We start from the raw sequence: 21,911 nt of genomic DNA, 5'->3' as shown, positions 1-21,911 counted from the left end.
TCCTTAAGGATTTTTTTAAATTTTATTTCTCAAGGAAGCAGTTGCCTGCTGTGGCTCCCGTCCTCTGGGCTTCGGGCGCCGTGACACCACCGTGCACTCCGCTCTCTGGTCCAGATTCTTCCTGAGGTTGTCATCCACACGTGGCTCCCGCAGTTTCACAGTGAATAATCGCGGACAGCCGGGAGGAAGCAAGCCGCCCTTCACAAGTATGGTTGCAGTTGCCTCACTTCCTGTGTCACGTGATGTGCCCATAGTTGTCACATGACCCACTTGCCCCGTTCTGCCCGACTTAAACCTGCAGGACGAATTCCGGGTCTGCAGCTGCGGCTGGGACCTGCATCCCTGTTCTCATCTAGTGGATCCTGCATTCTTCCGAGGCTGGAACCCCACAGCCCCTCACCTGCTGATGGAGTTTTCAAGTCCTCCCAGAGGAGTGAGTGGGCCCGAGCTCCCCATCGGTCTTGTCACGCCACTTCTGGAGTCCTGGCCATCCGGACCCTGGAATTCAGGGAATGATGGTCTCCTCCGACCCAGGCCATCACGGCTCTTCGATGGAGGGGCAGAGAGAGAGGGAGAGAGGGAGGGAGGGAGGGGTGGGGGGAGAGAGGGAGGGGTGGAGGGAGAGAGGGAGGAAGGGAGGGGTGGGGGGAGGGAGAGAGGGAGGGAGGGAGGGGTGGGGGGAGAGGCGGTGGGAAGAGGGGAAGAGAAGGGTCCTGGTTGGGGTGGGCAGCAGCCAGGTGTCTGTTGGAGGGCGGCGGGAGACTAGACCGTGGGCATCCAGCCCACAGGAGAGAGCCGGGGCGTGGAGAGGGGCTTGCCTCCCAGCCGCTCCTCATTCTGTTCTCAGGAATGTTCCCGGCCTCTGGACAGGGCGGGTGTCAGGGCTGCCCGCCTCACGGGACTGCTGTTCCTTCAGGTGATATCGTGGGCATCAGGTGAGCGAGTCACGGAGACGGGAGGCAGCCCCCCGGCTCCTCCTGCCTGGTGGTCCTTGGTCGCCTTCTGCCGTACCAGAGCACCAGGAGGTGTCGAGTAACCACTTTGGAGGGACTGAGACCAGGCACGGGTGGGGGTACAGCGAGAGGACTTTTGAAACCAGCGTGTCCCTTCTCGGTCTTCGTCCTGCAGCCCTGGCCTCCGCTTGTGCTCCCTCCCACCCAGGTGCCCGGCCCTGCAGCCCTAAAAGCTTCGGCTACAGCTCGGTGGTGTGTGTCTGCAACGCCACGTACTGTGACTCTCTTGACCCCCTGACCCTGCCGGCCCCGGGCACCTTCAGCCGCTACGAGAGCACGCGCAGTGGACGCCGGATGGAGCGGAGTCTGGGGACCATCCAGGCCAACCGCACGGGCACAGGTGACCAGGACAGGCTGGGGTCCCCCCAGAGCTGTCATGCTAGTGACAGCCACGACCTTCTTCCTTGGGCACTGAGACCCTTTGTTCCCTGTGCATGTTCTCAGGGCTCCTGCTGACCCTGCAGCCAGACCAGAAGTTCCAGAAGGTGAAGGGGTTTGGAGGGGCCATGACAGATGCTGCTGCCCTCAACATCCTCGCCCTGTCCCCCGATGCCCGGAACTTGCTGCTCAAATCTTATTTCTCTGAAGAAGGTGAGCAGGAGGGGGACGAGATGAGAATGTGGTGGACCCTTCGACCTTTCCATTGACCACGACTTCCACCCATTCCACATGTGGGTCCTCCCTCAGTGCCCCGTGGAGTAAGTGTCCGACCTGCCTGTCCTTGAGTGTTTAGGGATGCCGAGGCTCAGAAACCCGGGCTCTCCTGGGCCTGCCTCGGACGTCACTGAGGACTGAGGGTAGGCCGGGTCACACACTCTCCTGCCGACCTGGACCCTCCTGTCTTGGCCTTTTCTTTGTGCAGGCATCGAGTACAACATCATCAGGGTCCCCATGGCCAGCTGTGACTTCTCCGTCCGCACCTACACGTACGATGACACCCCTGATGACTTCCAGTTACGAGACTTCAGCCTCCCCGAGGAGGACCTCAAGCTGAAGGTGGGCTCCCGGACCTGGTGGGGTCAATGCCTGCTGGCTGCGGAGCCGCAGGCCAGAGCAGGGCACGGAGAGACACAGAGCCTGGCCCCTGCTGTGCTGTGTCCTGGGGTGGGGGGGCAGGGCGGGGGCCCATGGCAAGGCCTGATGCACTGGTCGGGCCAGTCTGTCCATATTCCAGCTCTCACAGTTTCTCTCCTCACCTCCACTGTCTCCAGATACCCCTGATTCACCAAGCTCTGGCGCTGGCCCAGCGCCCCGTGTCACTGTTTGCCAGTCCCTGGACATCACCCACGTGGCTGAAGACCAATGGGGCCATGAATGGGAAGGGGTCGCTCAAGGGTCAGCCTGGGGATATCTACCACCAGACCTGGGCCAGATACTTTGTGAAGTAAGGAAGCCGCAAGGCCATAGGGTCTGGACCAGCTCCCCTCTTGGGACACCCTCATCTCTGCCCCACTCCTGGACCTGGGTCACCCCCAGCTCGGACTGCTCAGATCACTTTTCTACCTCCTGGGCCTTTCAGACTTGGCCTGTCCGTTTCCCCTGTCTTGATGGGCCTCCTGATCCCCCAGGGTCTTGGTCCCCTTTCTTGGCCAGGCTCACTCGTGCCCTTTGCCCTGCCAGGTTCCTGGATGTCTATGCAGAGCACAAGCTACACTTCTGGGCAGTGACGGCAGAAAACGAGCCTTCGGCAGGGCTGCTCAGTGGGTACCCCTTCCAGTGCCTGGGTTTCACGCCTGAGCACCAGCGAGACTTCATTGCCCGGGACCTGGGTCCCGCCCTTGCCAACAGTACGCACCGCGACACCCGTCTGCTCATTCTGGATGACCAGCGCTTGCTCCTGCCGCACTGGGCCCAGGTGGTAAGGTCCAGTGCCCCCCGCGGTGTCCCGGTGGTCCCCAAATCTAGCATCCAGGTGGCTGGCGCCGAGTGTCTTCCCTGTTCCAGCTCTCGATTCCCTGGGCTGGAGCCAGGCACCCCAGAGGCTCCCCTGGGGTGCTGACCCCCTAGATCCCAGGGCCCCAGGGTTGTCACCTGGAGCCCCTCTAGTCGCCTGCATCCCACTGCCCATTTCTCTGGTCCCCGATGCTGCTTCCAGAACCCTCCACGCAGGGCCCAGATTCAGTGGCCACTCTCCCCAGGAGTCTTTGCCCTTCCTGGCATAGGTGCTGGCAGACCCAGAGGCAGCTAAGTACGTGCACGGTGTGGCCGTGCACTGGTACCTGGACTTCCTGGCCCCAGCCAAGGCCACCCTGGGGGAGACACACCGCCTCTTCCCCGACATCATGCTTTTCGCCTCGGAGGCCTGTGTGGGCTCCAAGTTCTGGGAGCAGAGTGTGCGCCTGGGCTCTTGGGACCGGGGAGTACAATACAGTCACAGCATCATCACGGTGAGCCCCCAGGACCCTGCCGGGCACACCTCCGCAGGCCCTCTTGGCCTCTGAGCCAACCATCCCCCGCTGGCTTGCTCTTTGGGGCAAATTTTGGGTTCTCGTCATTCCCTGTCGTGCCCTCCCTCCCAGACAGGCACACTCCGTTACCCCTCCTCCTCACGCCGGGGTCTCGGGTGGTCCTACCTGCCTCGGTTTCTCAGCTTTTCATCCCATGCCTCCGTCCCCAGCACCCTGCCCTCCCACGCTGTGAGGGTGCAGAGCACCCCTCCTTGGCCTGGGACACCCCCATCTGTCTTCCTCATGCGACCCTTCAGGACATGGTCTGGGGACCCCATGTGGAGCCTTTGTTTCTGCCCCACTCCCACCCAGAACCTCCTGTACCACGTGGCCGGCTGGACCGACTGGAACCTGGCCCTGAACCCAGAAGGGGGGCCCAACTGGGTGCGCAACTTTGTGGACAGTCCCATCATCGTCGACATCGCCAAGGACACGTTTTACAAACAGCCCATGTTCTATCATCTCGGGCACTTTAGGTGAGGGGAGGGCGGCCCCATGTCCCACGCCGCCACCCCAGGCAGGAAGGGAGCAGGGCGGGAAGTGAGCGCGCAGCTTCAGCCCTGGCTCTGGGGGTGTGCGGGGGGGGGGTGACTTCTCAGCAAGGGGGAGGGGCCCCACCTGACGATGCCTGCTCCCACCTCAGCAAGTTCATTCCCGAGGGCTCCCGGAGAGTGGGGCTGCTGGCCAGCCAGAAGAACAGCCTGGATGTAGTGGCGCTGACCCGTCCCGATGGCTCTGCGGTTGTGGTGGTGCTGAACCGGTGAGAGCAGCGGGGCCGGGGCCGGGGGCGGGGGGCCAGACGGTGGCCTTGGCAGGCTGAGGGCTCAGCTTCTCTGCCCTTCCTTTGCCAGCTCCCCGAAGGATGTGCCTCTCACCATCGAGGACCCTGGCGTGGGCTTCGTGGAGACGCTGTCCCCGGGCCACTCCATCCACACCTACCTGTGGAGCCGCCCATGACGGAGCCTGGGTGTGGGCATTAAAGGGGTACAGCCAGCTCACACACTGTCGGTGGCTGAGAGGACCTAGGCGGGCTGGGCTGAGCATAGGTGACGTAAGCCCGGAGCAGTGGTTTGGGTGACTCACTCTCCCCCTGGCCGATGCTTGGGGAGGCCCCTCAGGGAGGAAAGGGAAGCCCCAGCGCCCTCCACTCCCGCCATGCACTGTGTGCCGGCTCCACGGAAACTGGGCCGGGGCCCAGAGTGAGCTCACCGTCTGTGCAAACACAGGCTGGGACTGGGGGGGCGGCTGGGGAGGGGAGGAGGTGAGGAGGGCCGGGCCCCACGCCACCGCCTACATACCAGCTAGGGAAGACAGTGGCCCCGTCACCAAGAGAGGGTCTGATTCCGGTCAGTGTGGTTTATTTTGGGAGGGGCACTCCCACTTCTAGCCCTGCCGAGGACGGGGGCCTCTGGAATGTACAACAGTAGAAAAGTCAGTCCCGGGGTCGGGGGGCAGGTGTGAGGACAGGTCACTCCTCCTCATCCTCCTCAGCCATGCTCAGGGACCGCGTGCCCGGGGCCCGAGCAGGTGTCGCCCGCTGGATGGAGACGATGCCACTGAGCAGGGCGTAGCCCGCCATGGCCGCCAGGCCCGCCAGCACGGACAGGATCTGGTTCCGCCGCCGGTTGGGCTCCTCCTCCGTGTCCGGGCCCGCGGGCGTCGGGCGGGGGAGCGGCACCTCAGCTGAGGACCGGGGAAGGAAGATGGGCACAGGGGCTCGTCCTAGACCCCTGCCCACCTTCCCGGGGAGGCCGCTGCGTGCCCCTCACCTCCATCCCAGGGGAAGTAGAGGCTGAGGATGTGGGTGCAGTAGGCACAGAGGTTCTGCAGCCCCCGCAGGTGGGCCTGCAGCTTTCCACTGGGCAGCTTAGCCTGGAGCAGCAGCGCCAAGTAGCCAAACACAAAGGCGTCCAGGGAGGCAGGGCTGGAGCCGAGAGAAGGGCCGGAGGAGAGAGACTGAGGCAGAAGGGGCGGGGACAGACGGGGCGGGGGACAGCAGGCCCCTGGACGTGGGCTCTGGTAGCAGAGGGCCCCCAGGGGAGGAGCGGACACCCGGTTCTGGGGCTGGCTCCGGACCTGGCTTGGGGAGGGTTCCCTGGGTGGCGCCAGCCCGGCCCTGAATGGGACTCTATCCCGGGGCTGCATAAAGGGCACATTGAGCACCCCGCAGCCCTGAGGGCCCCTCCCCGCCAGGCCTGGCAGCCCTCCCACCTCACACACAGCCCCACTGTCACCAGGCCCAGTGTCTGTCCCTAGGACCTCCTGTCGGGCGCCTGAGCCACCCCAGTCCCTGTGGCGACATCGGAACCCGTATCCCCTCCCAAACCCTCTCCCTTCCCCCGGGGACAGACTCACGCGTCTCCAAAGAAGAACTTCTGGGAGCCCAGGCGTTGCGAGAGCAGGGTCAGGCACTCCCGGGCCTCGTGGTACAGCTGGAGGGGGCACACGGGCGGGCTCGTGGCCGCGGGACGGAGCCGCCACCCGTGCTGGGCTGCCCCCCACCTTCTTGACCATCGTCTTTGGGGCTCCTGGCCGGCAGCAGCCCCCCGCCCCAGACGTACCTCCTTCTCCAGCTCTTCCTCGCTCTCGGGCCGGTGCTCCCCGCACAGCAGCTGCAGCCGCTCCATGAACTGCCGCTGCATGCGGCCGGGAAGGAAGAAGTTCAGGGGAAAGGGTGTGGCCTCCGCGTACCACTTCCGGGTCACCTCCACGTAGTTCTTGGTGTCCACCCAGAAAGTGTGTATCTGGGTTGGGGAGGCAGAAGGATGAAGCTGGTCTGAGCCAGTGCAGCTGCCTGACTTACGGTGGGCTTCTGGGCTGCCCCCGGGCTCCGTGTGCCTGCGTGCGTGTCCCTGACACCCCCCCAGCACCCCCCACCTTACTGGCCACAGATGCTGGGAGGTCTGGGCGCACTCACCAGCACCGGGAGCAGCTTCTCCTCCAGCAGAGACATGAAGGCCAAGGTGTCCGCCCCTTGCCGGGCCGACAGGTCATAATCAGCGTTGTACTTCTGCGGATGAGATGCCCGTGAGCTGGACACCAGGAGGCTCCAGGGCACGTCCCCAAGGAGTGAGGCATCCTGCCTGGGACCACCCTCATGGCCTCTGAGTGGAGTAGAGCTAGAGCAAGCAGCTTTTCCCGCTGAGGCCCCCTTGCCCGGCCTGGCCAGGAGCCTGTTGCTGTTGGCGGAAAGCCTGGGCCTCAAAGCCTGCTGGCCATCAAGGTCGGGCGCCCACTGCGGGGAGAAAGGCAGGCCCAGCCACAAACCAGGAGCAGCTCCCGGAGCCTCCATGGAAAGCTGGCAGCTTGCCTGCTGACGGCAGCTTTCGGACAGGAACTTCCCCAGTCCAGGTACCGCAGGGCTGGAACAGCAGAGCTCAGAGGCCGTGTGGGCCTCCGTCCATGCCTCAGGAACTAGGGGATGCTATCTTCAGCCCCAGGCCCCCTAGCTTGTTCTCTCAGTGCCCGGGGCTATTTCTTCTATCTCATTCTGTGGCCTGGGCGCCACCACACATGTTCTAACAACACCCCATGTGTACTCAGCCTGGCACACACTGCTGCAGGCTCCAGTGTCTGGTCCTCAGCAACACCTTCCACATCCTGAGCAAGTTTTGTCCCCACATAACCTCTGGAACATGATCCTCAAAAAAATACCCCCAAACTTCTCTGAGCCTCAGTTTCTCCCTTGTAGACTCTTCTCTCAATGTGGCTGTGTTAGGAGAACACTCTGGAAACCGGAAAAGCTGTGTTCATTCATAAGGACTCAGGGTGGTGGTCCAGTCCCTGCCCGGAACTTTGCCTTCTACCTGGTTCCCCTCTCTCCATTGCCTCCCAAGCCTCCAGGGAATTCCCCAGCTCCTTCACCTTTGGGAAAGCAGAAATGAAGAGGAGGGCGCTACTTCGCACTACTTCTGACAAGTGTAGAGGAGCCACTGGAAAACATTCTGCCTAAGCCCCCTCCTTTATGAACAAAGAACTTATAGACGTGAAAGAGGAAGGAACTTGCCCAAGGTCACACAGTCAAGGACAGAGGAAAAAGCACACTCAAGGTATCTCTATTCCTCTTGTAATACTCCCTCAACTTCCCCGTGCTGGCTTGAAGTCTTGTCCATCCCAAGCCCCATATCCAGCCCAACCTGGTCCTGTGAGAAGGACAGGAGCCACCTCTCAGGGCCTCATCTGAGCCACCCGCCTTTCTCTTCCCTGTGTCATCAGCCTGTTTGCCTCTCCCTCCCTGCCCAGCAGGCAAAAGGCACTGTGCCTTGGGATGCATCCCCAGCGCCCCTGCTTCATGCCCGGCCTAGTGCTTTACTGCGCTCAGCCGCTCTGGGTGTGTCTCCCCCATTGGACAACGTGCTCCTTGAAGCTTTGGGTCCCCTGCCTCTAGCCTGGCACTTATCAATAAAGGTGTGTTGCACTGAAATGACTGAGCTGCTCTCACTGGCAGCCCCCCTACCTGAGCCACCTACCTCTTTCCGAAGGTGGGTGATGATCTTGTGTGGTACCGAGATGACCTCTCCATGACTGGTCCGCAGGGCAGGCAGAGTTCCTGACGTTGAAAAAAAAGGACACCCACCAAACTCTTAGCTGCCTTTCCATACGGACTTGCACCACATTCCTGTCCGCCTCCTGCTCCACCCTTCCTCACCCCCAGGAACACGGGGTACCTGAAGGGCTCTGCCAGGGGTTGGTGATCTTGTGCACCTTGAGTGGGGCACCCGTGAATCTGGCATAGGTCTGCAGGGAAGGAAGCAGAAGGCAGAGAGGCCCCAACAGGGGAATCAGGAAGACAGAGAACATTTATTGAGTTCCTTGCATGCTAGGCTTTGTACTTGCCTCACAAAAGAAGAGGTGGACGTTACAGCTGCCCTTTTCACAATGGGCAACACAGGGCTGAGAGAGATGGTGAACAGGTCTGCCAGTCAAAGCCTCCCCCGTCTCCTCTCCTGCCATCTGCTTGATGTACACAGAGCCTCCTAAGTTCTTCCTAACCGTGTATTCCTTTCCTTGGAAGCACTGACCATGTCCTTCTCTAGGAGTCTCTGTGGCCTGCTCCTCCTTAAGCCTTAGTACCTGAACACGTTGGCTTTACTTGCAAACGTGTCTGCCTTTCTCTGAACAACCACACGGGAGGAACCAAGTCGTATTCATCTTTGCATGCCAATGGGTGGTTTTGGAAGCGGCCTGATCCTGCTTATTAAAGGAAGGGGTGAGTGAATGAGGCGAACGAGTCTTTCTGACCGGAAAGCTCTTTCCACAGAGCTTGGCGGCAATACACAAACCAGGAAATGCTGTTTAGTGAGCAGGAGGGGGAGGGGGAGGGGACAGGAATACCGAGCCTGAGAGCCCTGAGGTCGTCCAGGCTCAGTAAACCTCCCGATGAAGAAACAGCGCTCAGAGACGAGAAGGGATCGCCCCAAGGTCACACAGCCTGTAAATGGGTGTGCAAGGACTAACACCCATTTCCTGAACCCCCGATCAAGCCTCTTGCTGTGGCTGCACAAAACCTAGGCTGTCAGGCCATAGGGCACTGAGCCCATGTGCGCCAGGCACACACACACACACACACACACACACACACACACACACACACACAAATCTTAAATTGCCTCAGTTTCTCCCAGTGCTCCCGGGCGGAGGCGCCTAGCGAAATTCGGACGATCGGCCAGTTCGGCTCCCGCCCCAGTGCTCCAGAGCGCAACAGAGAGCAACGGCGCCACCCCTCACCAGCACGGCCAGGCTGTCCAGGTCTACTGAGGGCAGCCCCCAGCCCCCCGACCAGCAGAACAGCTCCATGGGCGCCGCCATCTTGCCCGCCCTCTGTCCCGGAAGCACCTCCCCCCGCGCTTCCGCCCGCCCCTCCCCTCGGGCCGCCCGAGGCGGGGGCCCGAGCGAGCTGCGCGGCGAGGCGGGGCGGGGCGGGGCCGAGGGCTTCGGGGGAGGGCGGCCGCCGCGGGCTCCAGAGGCGGGACCCGAAGGGGGGAGGGGTTCTCGGCGGGCCCGCGCGGAGGCTGGGCGGCCTGGCTGCGGGGAGTCCCGGACCCCCGACGGCGCGGCGGGTCCTGGCGGCGCGGGTCTTGGGCGCCGGCTCCGAGCTTTCTCGCAGCCGTGCACGCGGCCCGGGCTCTGCCAGGGCCCCGCGGGGCTCGGCCCGGAGCAGGGGCCGCGGGCGGGGGGGGTCCCCCGAGCCGCATGTTTTCCACAGCGCGTTATGTTTGGAGCCGGCCCCGCGCCGCCTGTCGCCATGGAAACAAAACAGGGGCGGCGGCGGCCGGAGCCGGGTCGGGCTGGGGCCTGGGAGGGGGTGGGGCTCGCGGGCCGTTGCCGTGGTAACGGGAACGGAGGCGCCCCTCCGCTTCGTCCGGGTCACGGCCTGCCCGCCAGTACCCGTCGCCCCCCCCCCCCAGTCTTCCCAGTCTGGCCCCGGCCCCTGGCCTGTCCCCTGGTTTACTCCTGGCCCCGCTGGCTCTTTGCTCGTTCCTGATTCCTTCCCTCCGACCCGTTCTCTGACCGCTATGTCGGACGGCCCTCCAGCTCCCAGCGGAGGCCTTCACGTTCCCAGGACGGAGGCACGTGTCAGGGGACCCCCAACACTAAAGAGCACTTGCTTCGTCGGGGCAGCAAAGTTCAGGCCATGTGGGCATCCCCTGGGCACAACAGCGAGCTAGTTTCCACCCCTCCCTTGGCATCCCTTCCTGCCAAGCTGTGGGATAATGCGCACTGCCTGGCCCTGCCCCTGCCAGGGGTTCCTGCCTTCTGCGACCGCGACGTACAGAAAACAGTAGCATTCGGTAGTGGCCCCCCGCAGCGAGAGGGCAGGAGGGAGCGAGGCACCTGGGAGAGAGGACCGTTAGGGAGAGGCAGGGGGCAGGAAGGCCTTCAGACTCTTCCCCAGTGCCCTGGATCACGGAGCTGGGGATGCCTCCAGGCTGATTGGCGGCTCTTTGTTTCAGCCCCCCCTCACCCGCCTGCTGGCCCCCCCCTTCAACTCCCCCTTCCAGTCCCTCCGCCCCCCGCTCCTGCTCTCTCCGCCTAGCCTTTTCCCCTCCCAGCCGCCTGCCTGCCAGGGGTAGTGAGCCAGCTGAGCGGCATGGAGACGCAGAAACTTCGGGGGGCCCTGGCTCTTCTCCTCCTCTGCACTTTCGCATCTGCCAGTCAGGACCTGCAGGGTAAGCCTGTCTCCATCCTCTTCCACCCCTCTCGGCCTCCCCTTGTTTGCCCTCAGCCTAGTAGCAGGAAACATGTGGGCAAGGGGAGAGTCCCGAAATGGAACAGGAGGGAAGAGTCCGTGAAATTGTGGCCATCAGGGAAGCGGTGAACACCAGAGGGTAGTGGGTGAGCAGGAACTGGCCAGAGTCAGCCTGAGGCCAGGGCAGAGAGCTCAGGAGCTGCATGCTAGGGCTGCCCGGGCTGGGTTGGTGTCTGAGCTTCCGCAGGGACCCCAGGGTCCAGGAGACCAGGGCAAAGGTGGGCTTCTCCATCCCCGGGGCTGCCGGCTGCCCCAAGACAGGGTGGGGGTGGGGACCGAGAGGTCTGGGCTCTCCCGGAGGTCTGGCTGTGGGATGGGCCTGCGGGTGTGGGAGAGGTAGCTGGAGCAGATGACAGAAGCACAGATTCATCACTGGCTGGAAGGGAAACCACAGATTGGCCAGGACACAGGAGGCAGAGGAGCCGGGTCCCACATTCCCGTGGGGGAGAGGCAGACAGCAAGAGGGTCAGAGCCCTCAGTGGGCAGCTCTCCTCGTCCAGCGTGCGTGCACGGAGCCCCGGGGGCGGGGAGGAGGGGCGTTTGGGTGTGGGATGAGCCAAACCCAGCCGCCTCAAGAGAAACTGCTTTTCCATTTGTGCGCTGCGGGCACCAGGTGCGGCTTCGGCGTGCGATCAGCACAGTGGCTCCCTTGCGCCACCTGGTGGGCGCATCTCGAGTGGGCCGGGCGCTGGTTCTGTTTCCAAGAGAGCCTCCGGCCCTTCGGGTTCCCAGAGGGTGGCCCTCAGCAATGTTGAGGGAAAGGAGGCGCAGCGCCTTGTCTTCTGATAGCGACCAGGGTTGAATTTCAGGAAGGTGACTAGCGCTGCCCCCTAGGGGCGGGGGTGGGGGAAGTGATGAAGGATGCTCCCCGCTCCACGGCCCGCCCCAGGACTCAGGGGAAAGGGCAGACTGAGCATTTGACCCCGCTCTCTGACCTTGATAATCCTCGCCTGGCCAGTGATTGACCTGCTGACTGTGGGCGAGTCTCGGCAGATGACCGCTGTGGCGGAGAAGATCCGGGCAGCCCTGCTCACTGCTGCTGACATCTACCTCTTGTCCACCTTCCGCCTGCCCCCCAAGCAGGGTGGTGTCCTCTTTGGCCTCTACTCTCGCCAGGACAACACACGATGGCTGGAGGCCTCAGTTGTGGGCAAAATTAACAAAGGTGACTGGTGGGCATCTCCTTTCCTGCACTGATGACCCCCTGAGCACTCTCTCTCGTTCCCACTTCCATATCTCTCTTAATTCTCCTCGGCCTCTGTGGGGGCTCATGGGCCCATCCAGCTGTGCACAGGCACTAGGGGCACCTGGAATGGGGTGCTTAGGACGTGCACCGGGAGGCCAAACCATAGAGCAAGGCCTAATACTTGCAGGGAGAGGGTGTTGTACTCGGGGCTGCCTGAGGGAGGGGGAGGGAGGTCTCTGTGTCCCAGCGAGGGTGTACGGCAGTCCCTCAGTTCCCCGGCACAGTCCAGTGGGTACAGAACCAGCTGGCACCCTAGCAAGGGACAGGGTGATGGAAAACTAAGGACATCCTAGTCTCCGAAGCAGTTTGAAAAGTATTTGTTGTGTGCCTGTCACATACAAGGTGGGGAGAGATACACCGCAGGCAAGGGGCCAACGGGAGTGAGATCCAGAAGGGTTGATCCGAACCCTAGTTGGGAGACGGGATGAGGGACAGGACCCATACTGACCTCCCCTCCTGGGCAGTGCTGGTGCGGTACCAGCGGGAGGATGGCAGAGTCCACGCCGTGAACCTGCAGCAGGCGGGCCTGGCCGACGGGCGCACGCACACGGCTCTCCTGCGGCTCCGCGGTCCCGCCCGACCCAGCCCTGCCCTGCAGCTCTACGTGGACTGCAAACTGGGAGACCAGCACTCTGGGCTCCCTGCATTGGCCCCCATTCCTCCTGCCGAGGTTGACGGGCTGGAGGTTCGGACTGGACAGAAGGCATATTTGAGGATGCAGGTGAGCTGGGAGGACGGGCCCCTGAGTTCCTCGCACGGCCTTCACAGCAGTGGGAGGAGGACCCGGCGGGTTTTCCCACCCCACTCTGCTCCTGTCCGCCCTCCCCCCACCAGGGCTTCGTGGAATCTATGAAAATGATTCTGGGCGGGTCCATGGCCCGGGTGGGGGCCCTGAGTGAGTGTCCATTCCAGGGGGACGAGTCCATCCACAGTGCAGGTAACACAGAGCTGGTGTTCTAGACCCCAGAATCACTTCCTGTGGCCTTTGTTGACCCTCATCTCCTTGGCTTCCCCCTTAACATTCATTCCTTCGGCTCACTGATTCCTGGGGCTTCAGACGCTGTTACCCCCAATCTCCTTCGCCTGTGGTTACAGGCCATCCCAGGAGGCCTGGGTCAGAAAAGTCTCCCTGTTCAGGGGCCCCCACCTGCCCGGGTAGCTGGGAAAGTAGAGCGACTGGAGAAGAAAGGAACTCCCGAGCGCTCTGTGTGGGGGCCAGACAGCTCACTGCTTGCTCTTGGCGACCCAGAGAAGGGTCTTTGGGTCTTTCTTAGCTGTCATCCGCGACTGTCACCTACCAGCGGCCTCTCTGAGCATGGTCCATGTGCCTGGTGTCTCTGACGGGGATGCTCAGAGGTCCTTACCGACAGAAGACGCCCACTTCTCCCAGAAGCTGGGTGGGGGAGGGGGCGCAGAAATGGAGCGGACAGACTTGGATCCCTTCTGCTGCTCCCAGGCCTGGGACCCAGGGGCATCTGGCTTCTGATTGTGAGGCAACCCGCTTTCAGGGTCGGTCACCCGTGGGGAGAGCTGTCGCTGCCTGCCTGTCGCCTCTGCCCTCCCACCATCCAACTGCCTGTCCCTCTTCCAGGACTCCTCTAGGCCTTTGTTCCTGCCTCTCTTTTCCTTCCTCCTTCTCACTGGCCTGGTCCTCTTCACATCTCTACCCTCTGTGTTTTCTCCTCTCCAGTGACCAGCGCACTCCACTCCATCCTAGGTGAGCAGGCCCCTGGGAGGCGGGTGGGGAGGAGCCCGGGGCAGCTGCTTCGGGGCTTGGGCAGGAGCCGCAGGAGACAAAGGCCCCTTTAGCCAGGAGAGGCCTGGGGTTTGTTTGAAGGCCGGTGGGGAGCATGGGCAGGAGCGGACTCAGGACCCCAAGAAGGGACGAGAGCTGGGGCCCGGTTCTGAGCCTCTCTGCACCTGGGGCCCCGACAGGGGAGCAGACCAAGGCGCTGGTCACCCAGCTCGCCCTGTTCAACCAGATCCTGGTGGGGCTGCGCGATGACATCCGAGACCAGGTTCGAGCTCGCCGGTGGGGCTGGCACGGGGCTGGGGCGTGGGGCGGTGCGAGGAGCCGACCGCCCCATCTGTCTATCCGCCAGGTGAAGGAGATGTCTCTGATCCGAAACGCCATCATGGAGTGTCAGGTGTGCGGTGAGTGGGCGTGTGGGGTGGGCTCCGGATGGCACCCTGTGCTCCCCACCTCACGGCCTTGGCCTCCCCTTCTGCGGAGGGGCACAGCCCGCTGTGGCTGGCTCTGACCATGCCCACCTCTCAGGCTTCCACGAGCAGCGTTCCCACTGCAGCCCCAACCCCTGCTTCCGAGGCGTGGACTGCATGGAAGTGTACGAGTACCCCGGCTACCGCTGCGGGCCCTGCCCCCCAGGCCTGCAGGGCAACGGCACTCACTGTGCGGACATCGATGAGGTGGGGGAGGGCCGCCTGGAAGGGCGCAGAGTTGAGAGAGGCCCAAGGATGCGGGGCGGATGCTTGGAGACAGGGAAAGAAATGAGGAGGGGGGCACAAAGCCCGTGCAAAGAGCGGGGGGCCGCATGGGGAGGGCCACTTGGGGGGCCGGGGGGCCCGGGGGTGGGGGTCAGAGCACAGGGAGGCTAGGCGGTGGGAGCATGGACAGGGTCCTGAGCGCCCCCTTGTCTCTCCCACAGTGTGCTCACGCTGACCCCTGCTTCCCTGGGGCCAGCTGCATCAACACTGTGCCTGGCTTCCACTGTGAAGCCTGTCCTCGCGGCTATAAGGGCACTCGGGTGTCCGGTGTGGGCATCGACTACGCCCGTGCCAGCAAACAGGTTAGCTCGGCCAGAGCGTGAAGATGAGGTCTGGGGCTTGCGGGGACCAGGGGCTTCTGGGCTGGGTACGGGGTCCTTGTGAGAAACGGGACGGGGCTACCAGCTGGTGCGCTGGCTTTGTGGGAGGGGCCCGGCTGTGGGTCTGGTTTCACCCAGAGTCTGCCCCTTCAGGTCTGCAATGATGTGGATGAATGCAGCGACGGGAACAACGGTGGCTGTGACCCGAACTCCATCTGCACCAACACCGTGGTGAGCCGCACGCCTGGAGTGTGTCCGGAGAGTGGGGCGTGCGGCCACACACACACAGGCGCACGCGCCACTGCGGAGTTCCTGCCACACCGCCTTCGTCCTCAGGGCAGGCCACCCTGACGTGGCTCATACTGGCTCCGAACCTGGGTTCTGCTTCTTATGGTGGCTGGTAGCAGGTCTCCTGGGGTTTAGTGTCACCACCTGGAAGCTGGGGCTATGAGACACCCGCAAGGCTGCCAGGAGAGGCCAGGGGCCATGACTGCCCTAGTCGGCGTCAGGCCAGGAGCGCCCATCCCACACCCCTTGGGCAGGACAGCCCCGGGTCCTGGGTACCCAGCAGGCTGACTCTCCTCCCTGACATGCCGCTTCCTGGTTCTCAGGGCTCTTTCAAGTGTGGCCCCTGTCGCCTTGGCTTCCTGGGGAACCAGAGCCAGGGCTGCCTCCCAGCCCGCACCTGCCACAGCCCAGCCCACAGCCCCTGCCACATCCACGCGCACTGTCTCTTTGAGCGCAACGGAGCAGTGTCCTGCGCGGTGAGCTGGGCCTGGGGCTTGGGAGGGAGAGGGAAGGTTTGGAAAATGGGGGTCAGGCTGTGAGCCTGCATGGGGCCTGGGATGGGGGCCTGTGTGGGAAGGGGCCCAGGAACCACTTGGGGAAAACAAGGGCTGGAGCAGGAAAAGGCCGGTTTGAGGAAACAGGCCTGGCCCTCATTCCTACTCTTCCTGTGGCCCAGTGTAATGTGGGCTGGGCTGGGAACGGGAACGTATGTGGGACCGACACGGACATCGATGGCTACCCGGACCAGGCCCTGCCGTGCATGGACAACAATAAGCACTGCAAGCAGGTGTGCGGCCAGTGGGTAGGGGTGGGGCCGGTGGGCAGTCATGCGCACCCAGGGTGAGGCAGGCAGGCAGGTGTGAGCAGGCTGGGGCAGGGGTGGAACATGCAGGCAGGGGTGGGTGCCCAGGCTGGGGCAGGCGGGCAGGGGTAGAGCAGGCAGGCAAGGGTGGGCATCCAGGCTGGGGCAGGGGTGGAGCAGATGGGCAGGGTTGAGCCGCCCAGGCTGGGGCAGGCCACAACCCCATCTGGGTTCCTCCCCAACCTTTAGGACAATTGCCTTTTGACACCCAACTCTGGGCAGGAAGACGCCGACAACGACGGCGTGGGGGACCAGTGTGATGATGACGCTGATGGGGACGGGATCAAGAACGTGGAGGTGGCTCCTGGTGGCCCTGTCCCTTGCGGCTCCTCTGCTCCTCTCTATGCCTTGTCCCATAACCCTGTCCCCTCTTGGTCTCTGGCGGCGCTGCAGAAAGGGTCCCAGGGCTCCCATTTGGGCGTAGACCCTGTGCCAAGATGAGATGGATTCTGTGGAGGCTGGGTGGGCACAGCATGACTACAGACGTGGACACAGGGACGGGGTGTGGGTAGGTTCCCAGGGGCGTAAGGGTGGCCTGACTCTTCCTCTCACCCCAGGACAACTGCCGACTGTTCCCCAACAAGGACCAGCAAAACTCTGACACAGACTCTTTCGGGGATGCCTGTGACAACTGCCCCAACGTCCCCAACAATGACCAGAAGGACACGGATGGCAACGGGGAAGGGGACGCATGTGACAATGATGTGGATGGAGATGGTGCCACTGGGGCTGGGGGACTGGGAGGCCCTAGCAGTGGGAAGGAGGCACGGCTGGGCGGTCTAAGCACCACAGGGGTGGCCCGGGTGGGCCAAGCGCCCTGGGAATGGGAGGAAGGGGGGCAGGGCGAGGCAGGAGAGGGCTAGGGGGTGTCCTCTGCATGGGACGCCAGCTCCAGAAGACAGCATGACCTGTTGTAGCGACAGGCTTGTGTCCCCTGCATGTCTCATAGGCATCCCCAACGGACTGGACAATTGCCCTAAGGTCCCTAACCCACTGCAGACAGACAGGGATGAGGACGGGGTGGGAGATGCCTGTGACAGCTGCCCTGAAATGAGCAATCCTACCCAGGTACTGGGGCTGGGGAGGGGAGGGCCCTGGGGTGAGGCCATGGCCCTTCCCGTGGGAAGTGGTCCGGCCCCGTCTGCGGAGTTATCAGGAGGTGGAGACAACAGGCATCTCTCTCTCTCAGACAGATGCCGACAGTGACCTGGTGGGGGACGTCTGTGACACCAACGAGGACAGGTAGGGCAGGCCAAGACACAGACGGTCCTCCCCGGGTTCCTTTACTTTCTTGTGGTACGTTGTTTCCTGCATGGTTTAGCCTTGATTCTCCACTCCTGTTGAGCAGGAAGCCCCTCCCCCAAGTCTAGCCTCCACTCCTGCTGCTGGACGGACATTCTCCTCACCTGGCTGGCTGTGGGGCACACCCCTGACTTCTGAGAAGATGGGGGATGGACGTGGTACTTTTAGAGCCTTTATTTGGTGCCTGTTCTGGGCAGCGATGGGGATGGACATCAGGACACCAAGGACAACTGCCCAGAACTGCCAAACAGCTCCCAGCTAGACTCAGACAACGATGGACTCGGAGACGAGTGTGATGGGGACGACGACAATGACGGGGTCCCAGACTACGTGCCTCCAGGTCCTGACAACTGTCGCCTTGTACCCAACCCCAATCAAAAGGACTCAGATGGTAAGGCCGGGGTCCCACAGAGGCCTGCACTGGTGGGGTGGCAGGTGCCACTGGGGCTAAGCCAGGAAGGCAAGGCCCGATGGGCGGTGTGGTGGTGTCCAGAGCCCACTGCCAGGCCTTCCTGAGCCCTTGGCCTCGCTCTGCCCAGGCAATGGCGTTGGCGATGTGTGTGAGGAGGACTTCGACAATGACGCAGTGGCCGACCCCCTGGATGTGTGCCCTGAGAGTGCAGAGGTGACCTTAACGGATTTCCGGGCCTATCAGACTGTCGTCTTGGACCCTGAGGGAGATGCTCAGATTGACCCAAACTGGGTCGTGCTCAACCAGGTACTGCAGCCATGGGCTGGGCAGGGGCTGTCAGGCCAGGCCACCAGGTGGGGCCCTGGTGGGGCTGTGTCCCCGGAACAGGGTTTTCTTCTTTCCTGCACTCCCCCAGGGCATGGAAATCGTTCAGACCATGAACAGTGACCCTGGCTTGGCGGTGGGTATGTACGGGGCACCCGGTTCCAACACTTCCACCTGGAGGAACCCTACAGGGGCAGGGGGCAGGGGCCAAGCTGAGCACACATCTCACAGGCATTGCTTCCCACCCCGACTGCCCCGTGGGCCACTAGTGGCTTGGCCACCCCTGACTCAGATCCCACCCACCCCCAGGCTACACGGCCTTCAACGGTGTGGACTTTGAAGGCACCTTTCACGTGAACACAGTGACTGATGACGACTACGCAGGCTTCCTCTTCAGCTATCAGGACAGCGGCCGCTTCTACGTGGTCATGTGGAAGCAGACGGAGCAGACCTACTGGCAGGCCACACCCTTCCGGGCTGTCGCGCAGCCAGGGCTGCAGCTCAAGGTGGGCAGCCGTCCAGAGCCCCCAGCCCAGGGCCCTCACCCCAAGCCTCCCCGAGCTTCCCCCACTGCCTGAGTGGGAACCCTCTTTCTCAGACATCTGGCCTGGAGGCTGGCTTCCAGGGGACTCCAGAACGTGCTCCTGCCCCCCTTGACTTCCTTTTCCATCTGTGCTTACCAGCCTGCTGATTGGGTCCCATGGTTGACCCTCTGTCTTTGCCAATACTCTCCAGGCGGTGACGTCTGTATCAGGCCCGGGTGAGCACCTCCGGAATGCCCTGTGGCATACTGGCCACACCCCCGATCAGGTCCGGCTGCTGTGGACTGACCCCCGAAACGTGGGCTGGCGGGACAAGACTTCCTACCGCTGGCAGCTATTGCACAGGCCTCAAGTGGGCTACATCCGGTGAGGGGAGGGGCTGAGCCCTGCGGGGGGTGGGGTGGGGGGGATGGACCCCAGGCCCGGTCTGGCTTGCTTTGGCCTGGCTTGGCCTTCAGCTGGGACTCCCCACGGGCTGCCCCTGCACTCTGCTCCTCAGTGCCCTGGGCCCTGGACTGGGACTGGGGCCGCTTCCCTCTCTGCCCTCCACCACGGATGTCCCGCCTCAGCCCTGCTCTGGGCCCTAGGGCTCGTGCTCCCCAGGACCCACAGGCGGTGTAGGGCCGATTTCCCTTCTGTAAGGTGAGGGCGTGTTTGGGAGCCTGCAAACCACAGGACAGGCCATGGAGAGGCCCTCCCCTCTGGCCCCTTCCGTGGTACATCCCAGAAGCCACCCCATCACCATGTCTGACCCTGAAGGGGTCATCATTTGCCCAAGAGTAAACCGAGGCCCAGACTGCACACCTCTGAGCAGTAGGGCTAGGACTTCTCAGTCGGGCGCTGTGGTCACCCCTGCGCGCTTCCTAGTCAGCAGGGATGACGGAAGGGAGGGGAAATGGCAAGAGCCCGGGGTCCAGGGACTTGGGCTGGTTTCCCTTTAAGGTGCCTGGGGCTGCAGGGTGCCAGGGCAGGGGGTGAGGGAGGGGGGACTAGAGCCTGGGAAGCGGGTGACTTCACCCCCCAGCCCATTGTGCTCATTGTCATGGCAACCCAATCCTCGCCTGGAATGCGGCTGGTGCTTTGAGATGCAAAGGGGGCTGACAAAGAGGCAGGGGCCCCAGGCCTGAGAAAGCACCCTGTCCCTCCCCTTCCCTTCCCTTCCTCCCTCTCCCTCCTTCCGTTCTCTCTCTGGCCCAGTGAGCTTCAGGGGGGTTGGGGATGAGTAGGGGCCTGGGCTTGATGGCCCAGTGCCCACTGGCCTCCTAGCACCCACGGACACCCCTGTCCTGGGCAGGGTGAAGCTCTATGAGGGTCCTCAGCTGGTGGCGGACTCTGGGGTGGTCATTGACACAGCCATGCGGGGAGGCCGTCTGGGCGTATTCTGCTTCTCTCAAGAAAACATCATTTGGTCCAATCTCCAGTATCGATGCAATGGTGAGGCTCCAGACCCCATCGGCCTGACCTTCCATGTGCCCCGGTGGGAGGGTCCTATCTTCTGACCTCAGTCATTTCTCCACCTCAGACACGGTGCCCGAGGACTTTGAGCCGTTCCGGAGGCAGCTGCTCCAGGGAAGGGTGTGAAGAGGCGGCCCCCGCGGGATTCCGAATCCTGATTTTAGACCCTCTGGCCTTGGGGTCCATCCTGGAGACCCTGGGGTCTAACTTACAGCCACTCAAGCAAACACAGACCCTCCTCCAGCACCCACAGGAGTTCCGCCCCAGAAAGGTGGTGACCCCACGGTTCAGGAGTTGGGACATTTTCAAGGGCTCTTCTTCTCAGGCACTAACCCCAGGAAAGAGAACAGCACGTTGCCATAAAGGTCCGGTGGTTTTCTAAGCTAGTGCTTGTTGTTTCTTTTAGGGGTTTTCCACAGCAGTGTGGGGAGCAGGAAGGAACCGAGCGGGTGAGAAAGGGGGCTGGTAGGATGAAAGCTGGAGCTCTACAGAAGTTTGGCTGCGCGCGGGCGGGTGGAGGAGGAAGGCGCTGGATTGGGGCAGGTGAAGGATGAGGGGCCGGCCCGGAAAATGGCTAAGTCTTCCCAGACCCACTTACTCACTCACGGCGGCGGCGGCGGCGACACTCCAGTCCATCTTAGGTCGTCCGGATCGACAGCCAGGAGGGCTGGAGCTGGCCCGCTCGGGGCGAGAGGGAGGCCGGGGGGCCGAGGGGGCCGGAGGCCGGGACGAGTGCAATATTGGCGGGGGAAAGAACAACACTGCACCGCGTCCCGTCCCTCCCGCCCGCCCGGGGCCCGGGATCCCGCTCCGCATCGCCTGCTGCCGGGCCAGCCCCAGAACCGGGGTCGCGCCAGGGAGCTGGGTCCAGCTGGAGGCCAGAGACTTGGCGCCTGGGCGAGGGGGGAGGGGGCGGTGGGGAGGGTGGTGGCCGGAGGGGAGGCCGCGCGGGCCGGGAAAGCCGCTTTCCGACACCCAGCCGCGGCGCGCGCGGGCTCTTTAAATACTCGGAGCGCGCGGCGCGGAGCCGTCGCCATGGTGACGCGTGTCCCAGCAACGCGACTGAATGGCTGTTGCCTGGCAACGCCGGGGCCGAAGTTTTGGGGCCGCCCACTTCGATGCTCGCGCTTTCTCCCGCGGGCGGGTGGGGGGCTTCGGCGCCCCTCGGACCCGCGCGCCCCGCTCGAAGCCGCGCCCCCCTCGCCTCCGCCCGGCCGCCCTCCAGCCCCGCGGCTCCGAGGCGTCCTGAACGCCCCTTGTCCTGTCTGCACTCGCCGCGACCGAGAACCGTTCCCAAGGCGGACGCAAGTGGGGGGAAAGGGCCTCCAGAGGGGCCGGACCCCCAGGCCCCACGTGCGCTGTGCCGCAAACGTGTCTGCCCTTCGTACTTCCCCCCCCAGCACGCCCCCTCACATACAGTCCCCTGGTCGCCACCATGTGCCTACCCAACCCCAGCTGCCCTCTGCTCCCCATGACAGCTCGGGGCCCCCAAATCCTATTCCGTCGCCCCACCTAGTCGCTGCTGCCCAAGTGCGTCATTGCCCCGGCCCACAGCCCCTCCCACATTCCGCCGTCCTCTCCCACATACCTCCGCGCCCCTGGCACGTACCTCCCGCCCCCGCCCGCACGCGCCCCGGGGTCCCCCCAGCGTGGCCAGCTCCTCCGCCGACCGAGCGGCGCTTCCCTGCGCTCTGCGTCCGAGCCCCTGAGCTGCGCACCGGGGCTCCGCGGCCCGCAAGACCCCGGCCCCGCCCCTCCGGCCGCACTGGGGCGCTCGGCTCCCCCCGCGACCCGGGCGCCCCCAGTGTTCGCGCGCGGCCGCCCGGCTCCCGGGGGCCGCCAGGGGGCGGGAGAGCCCGGCCCGGGGCCGGCGGAGGAGCAGGAAAGACCCCGGGGTCCCGCGGCGCGTGAAGTGGAACTTTCTTCCCCTACCCCCTCCTTGGGAC

General features: G+C 63.7%; 3 protein-coding genes across 5 annotated transcripts; 2 read left to right on the top strand and 1 right to left on the bottom strand.

The window, feature by feature from the left end:
• Positions 1 to 352: 352 nt before the first annotated feature.
• GBA (glucosylceramidase beta) lies at positions 353 to 4,458 on the top strand. Of its 2 annotated transcripts, none has more exons than XM_032845106.1 (11): positions 353 to 433; positions 848 to 935; positions 1,162 to 1,353; positions 1,458 to 1,604; positions 1,876 to 2,009; positions 2,225 to 2,397; positions 2,634 to 2,871; positions 3,176 to 3,400; positions 3,773 to 3,936; positions 4,104 to 4,220; positions 4,312 to 4,458. In XM_032845106.1, the coding sequence occupies exons 1-11, from the start codon at positions 407 to 409 to the stop codon at positions 4,415 to 4,417; spliced, it is 1,611 nt and encodes a 536-aa protein (XP_032700997.1). In that variant the 5' UTR covers positions 353 to 406; the 3' UTR covers positions 4,418 to 4,458. The 2 variants fall into 2 exon arrangements, with proteins under 2 accessions (XP_032700997.1, XP_032700996.1); XM_032845105.1 differs by having other exon boundaries at positions 1,129 to 1,353.
• A 343-nt stretch (positions 4,459 to 4,801) lies between these two features.
• On the bottom strand, positions 4,802 to 9,321 carry MTX1 (metaxin 1). The gene is made up of 8 exons (XM_032845094.1): positions 9,188 to 9,321; positions 8,128 to 8,197; positions 7,930 to 8,009; positions 6,378 to 6,470; positions 6,022 to 6,204; positions 5,816 to 5,892; positions 5,230 to 5,384; positions 4,802 to 5,143 (listed from the first exon to the last, which is right to left on the bottom strand). Exons 1-8 carry the CDS (start codon positions 9,266 to 9,268, stop codon positions 4,929 to 4,931), a joined length of 954 nt encoding a protein of 317 aa, XP_032700985.1. The 5' UTR covers positions 9,269 to 9,321; the 3' UTR covers positions 4,802 to 4,928.
• A 731-nt stretch (positions 9,322 to 10,052) lies between these two features.
• Positions 10,053 to 20,351, top strand: THBS3 (thrombospondin 3). Of its 2 annotated transcripts, XM_032845061.1 has the most exons (23): positions 10,053 to 10,629; positions 11,668 to 11,874; positions 12,420 to 12,676; positions 12,790 to 12,892; positions 13,646 to 13,672; positions 13,891 to 13,973; positions 14,058 to 14,109; positions 14,234 to 14,382; positions 14,622 to 14,762; positions 14,934 to 15,011; positions 15,392 to 15,544; positions 15,745 to 15,855; positions 16,120 to 16,227; positions 16,488 to 16,647; positions 16,880 to 16,998; positions 17,120 to 17,172; positions 17,430 to 17,623; positions 17,772 to 17,950; positions 18,060 to 18,108; positions 18,278 to 18,474; positions 18,704 to 18,876; positions 19,805 to 19,944; positions 20,033 to 20,351. In XM_032845061.1, the coding sequence occupies exons 1-23, from the start codon at positions 10,551 to 10,553 to the stop codon at positions 20,089 to 20,091; spliced, it is 2,871 nt and encodes a 956-aa protein (XP_032700952.1). In that variant the 5' UTR covers positions 10,053 to 10,550; the 3' UTR covers positions 20,092 to 20,351. The 2 variants fall into 2 exon arrangements, with proteins under 2 accessions (XP_032700952.1, XP_032700953.1); XM_032845062.1 differs by lacking the exons at positions 10,053 to 10,629; positions 11,668 to 11,874; positions 12,420 to 12,676; ... (1 more) ...; positions 13,646 to 13,672; positions 13,891 to 13,973 and having other exon boundaries at positions 14,060 to 14,102.
• The last annotated feature ends 1,560 nt before the right edge of the window (positions 20,352 to 21,911 follow it).

The sequence above is a fragment of the Lontra canadensis genome, unplaced genomic scaffold (assembly GCF_010015895.1).
Source record: "Lontra canadensis isolate GAN:19392208 unplaced genomic scaffold, GSC_riverotter_1.0 scaffold160, whole genome shotgun sequence".
Taxonomy (NCBI): Eukaryota; Metazoa; Chordata; class Mammalia; order Carnivora; family Mustelidae; genus Lontra; species Lontra canadensis.
The sequence above is the reverse complement of the archived record's forward strand: the minus strand, read 5'-3'. Positions and strand labels throughout refer to the sequence as shown.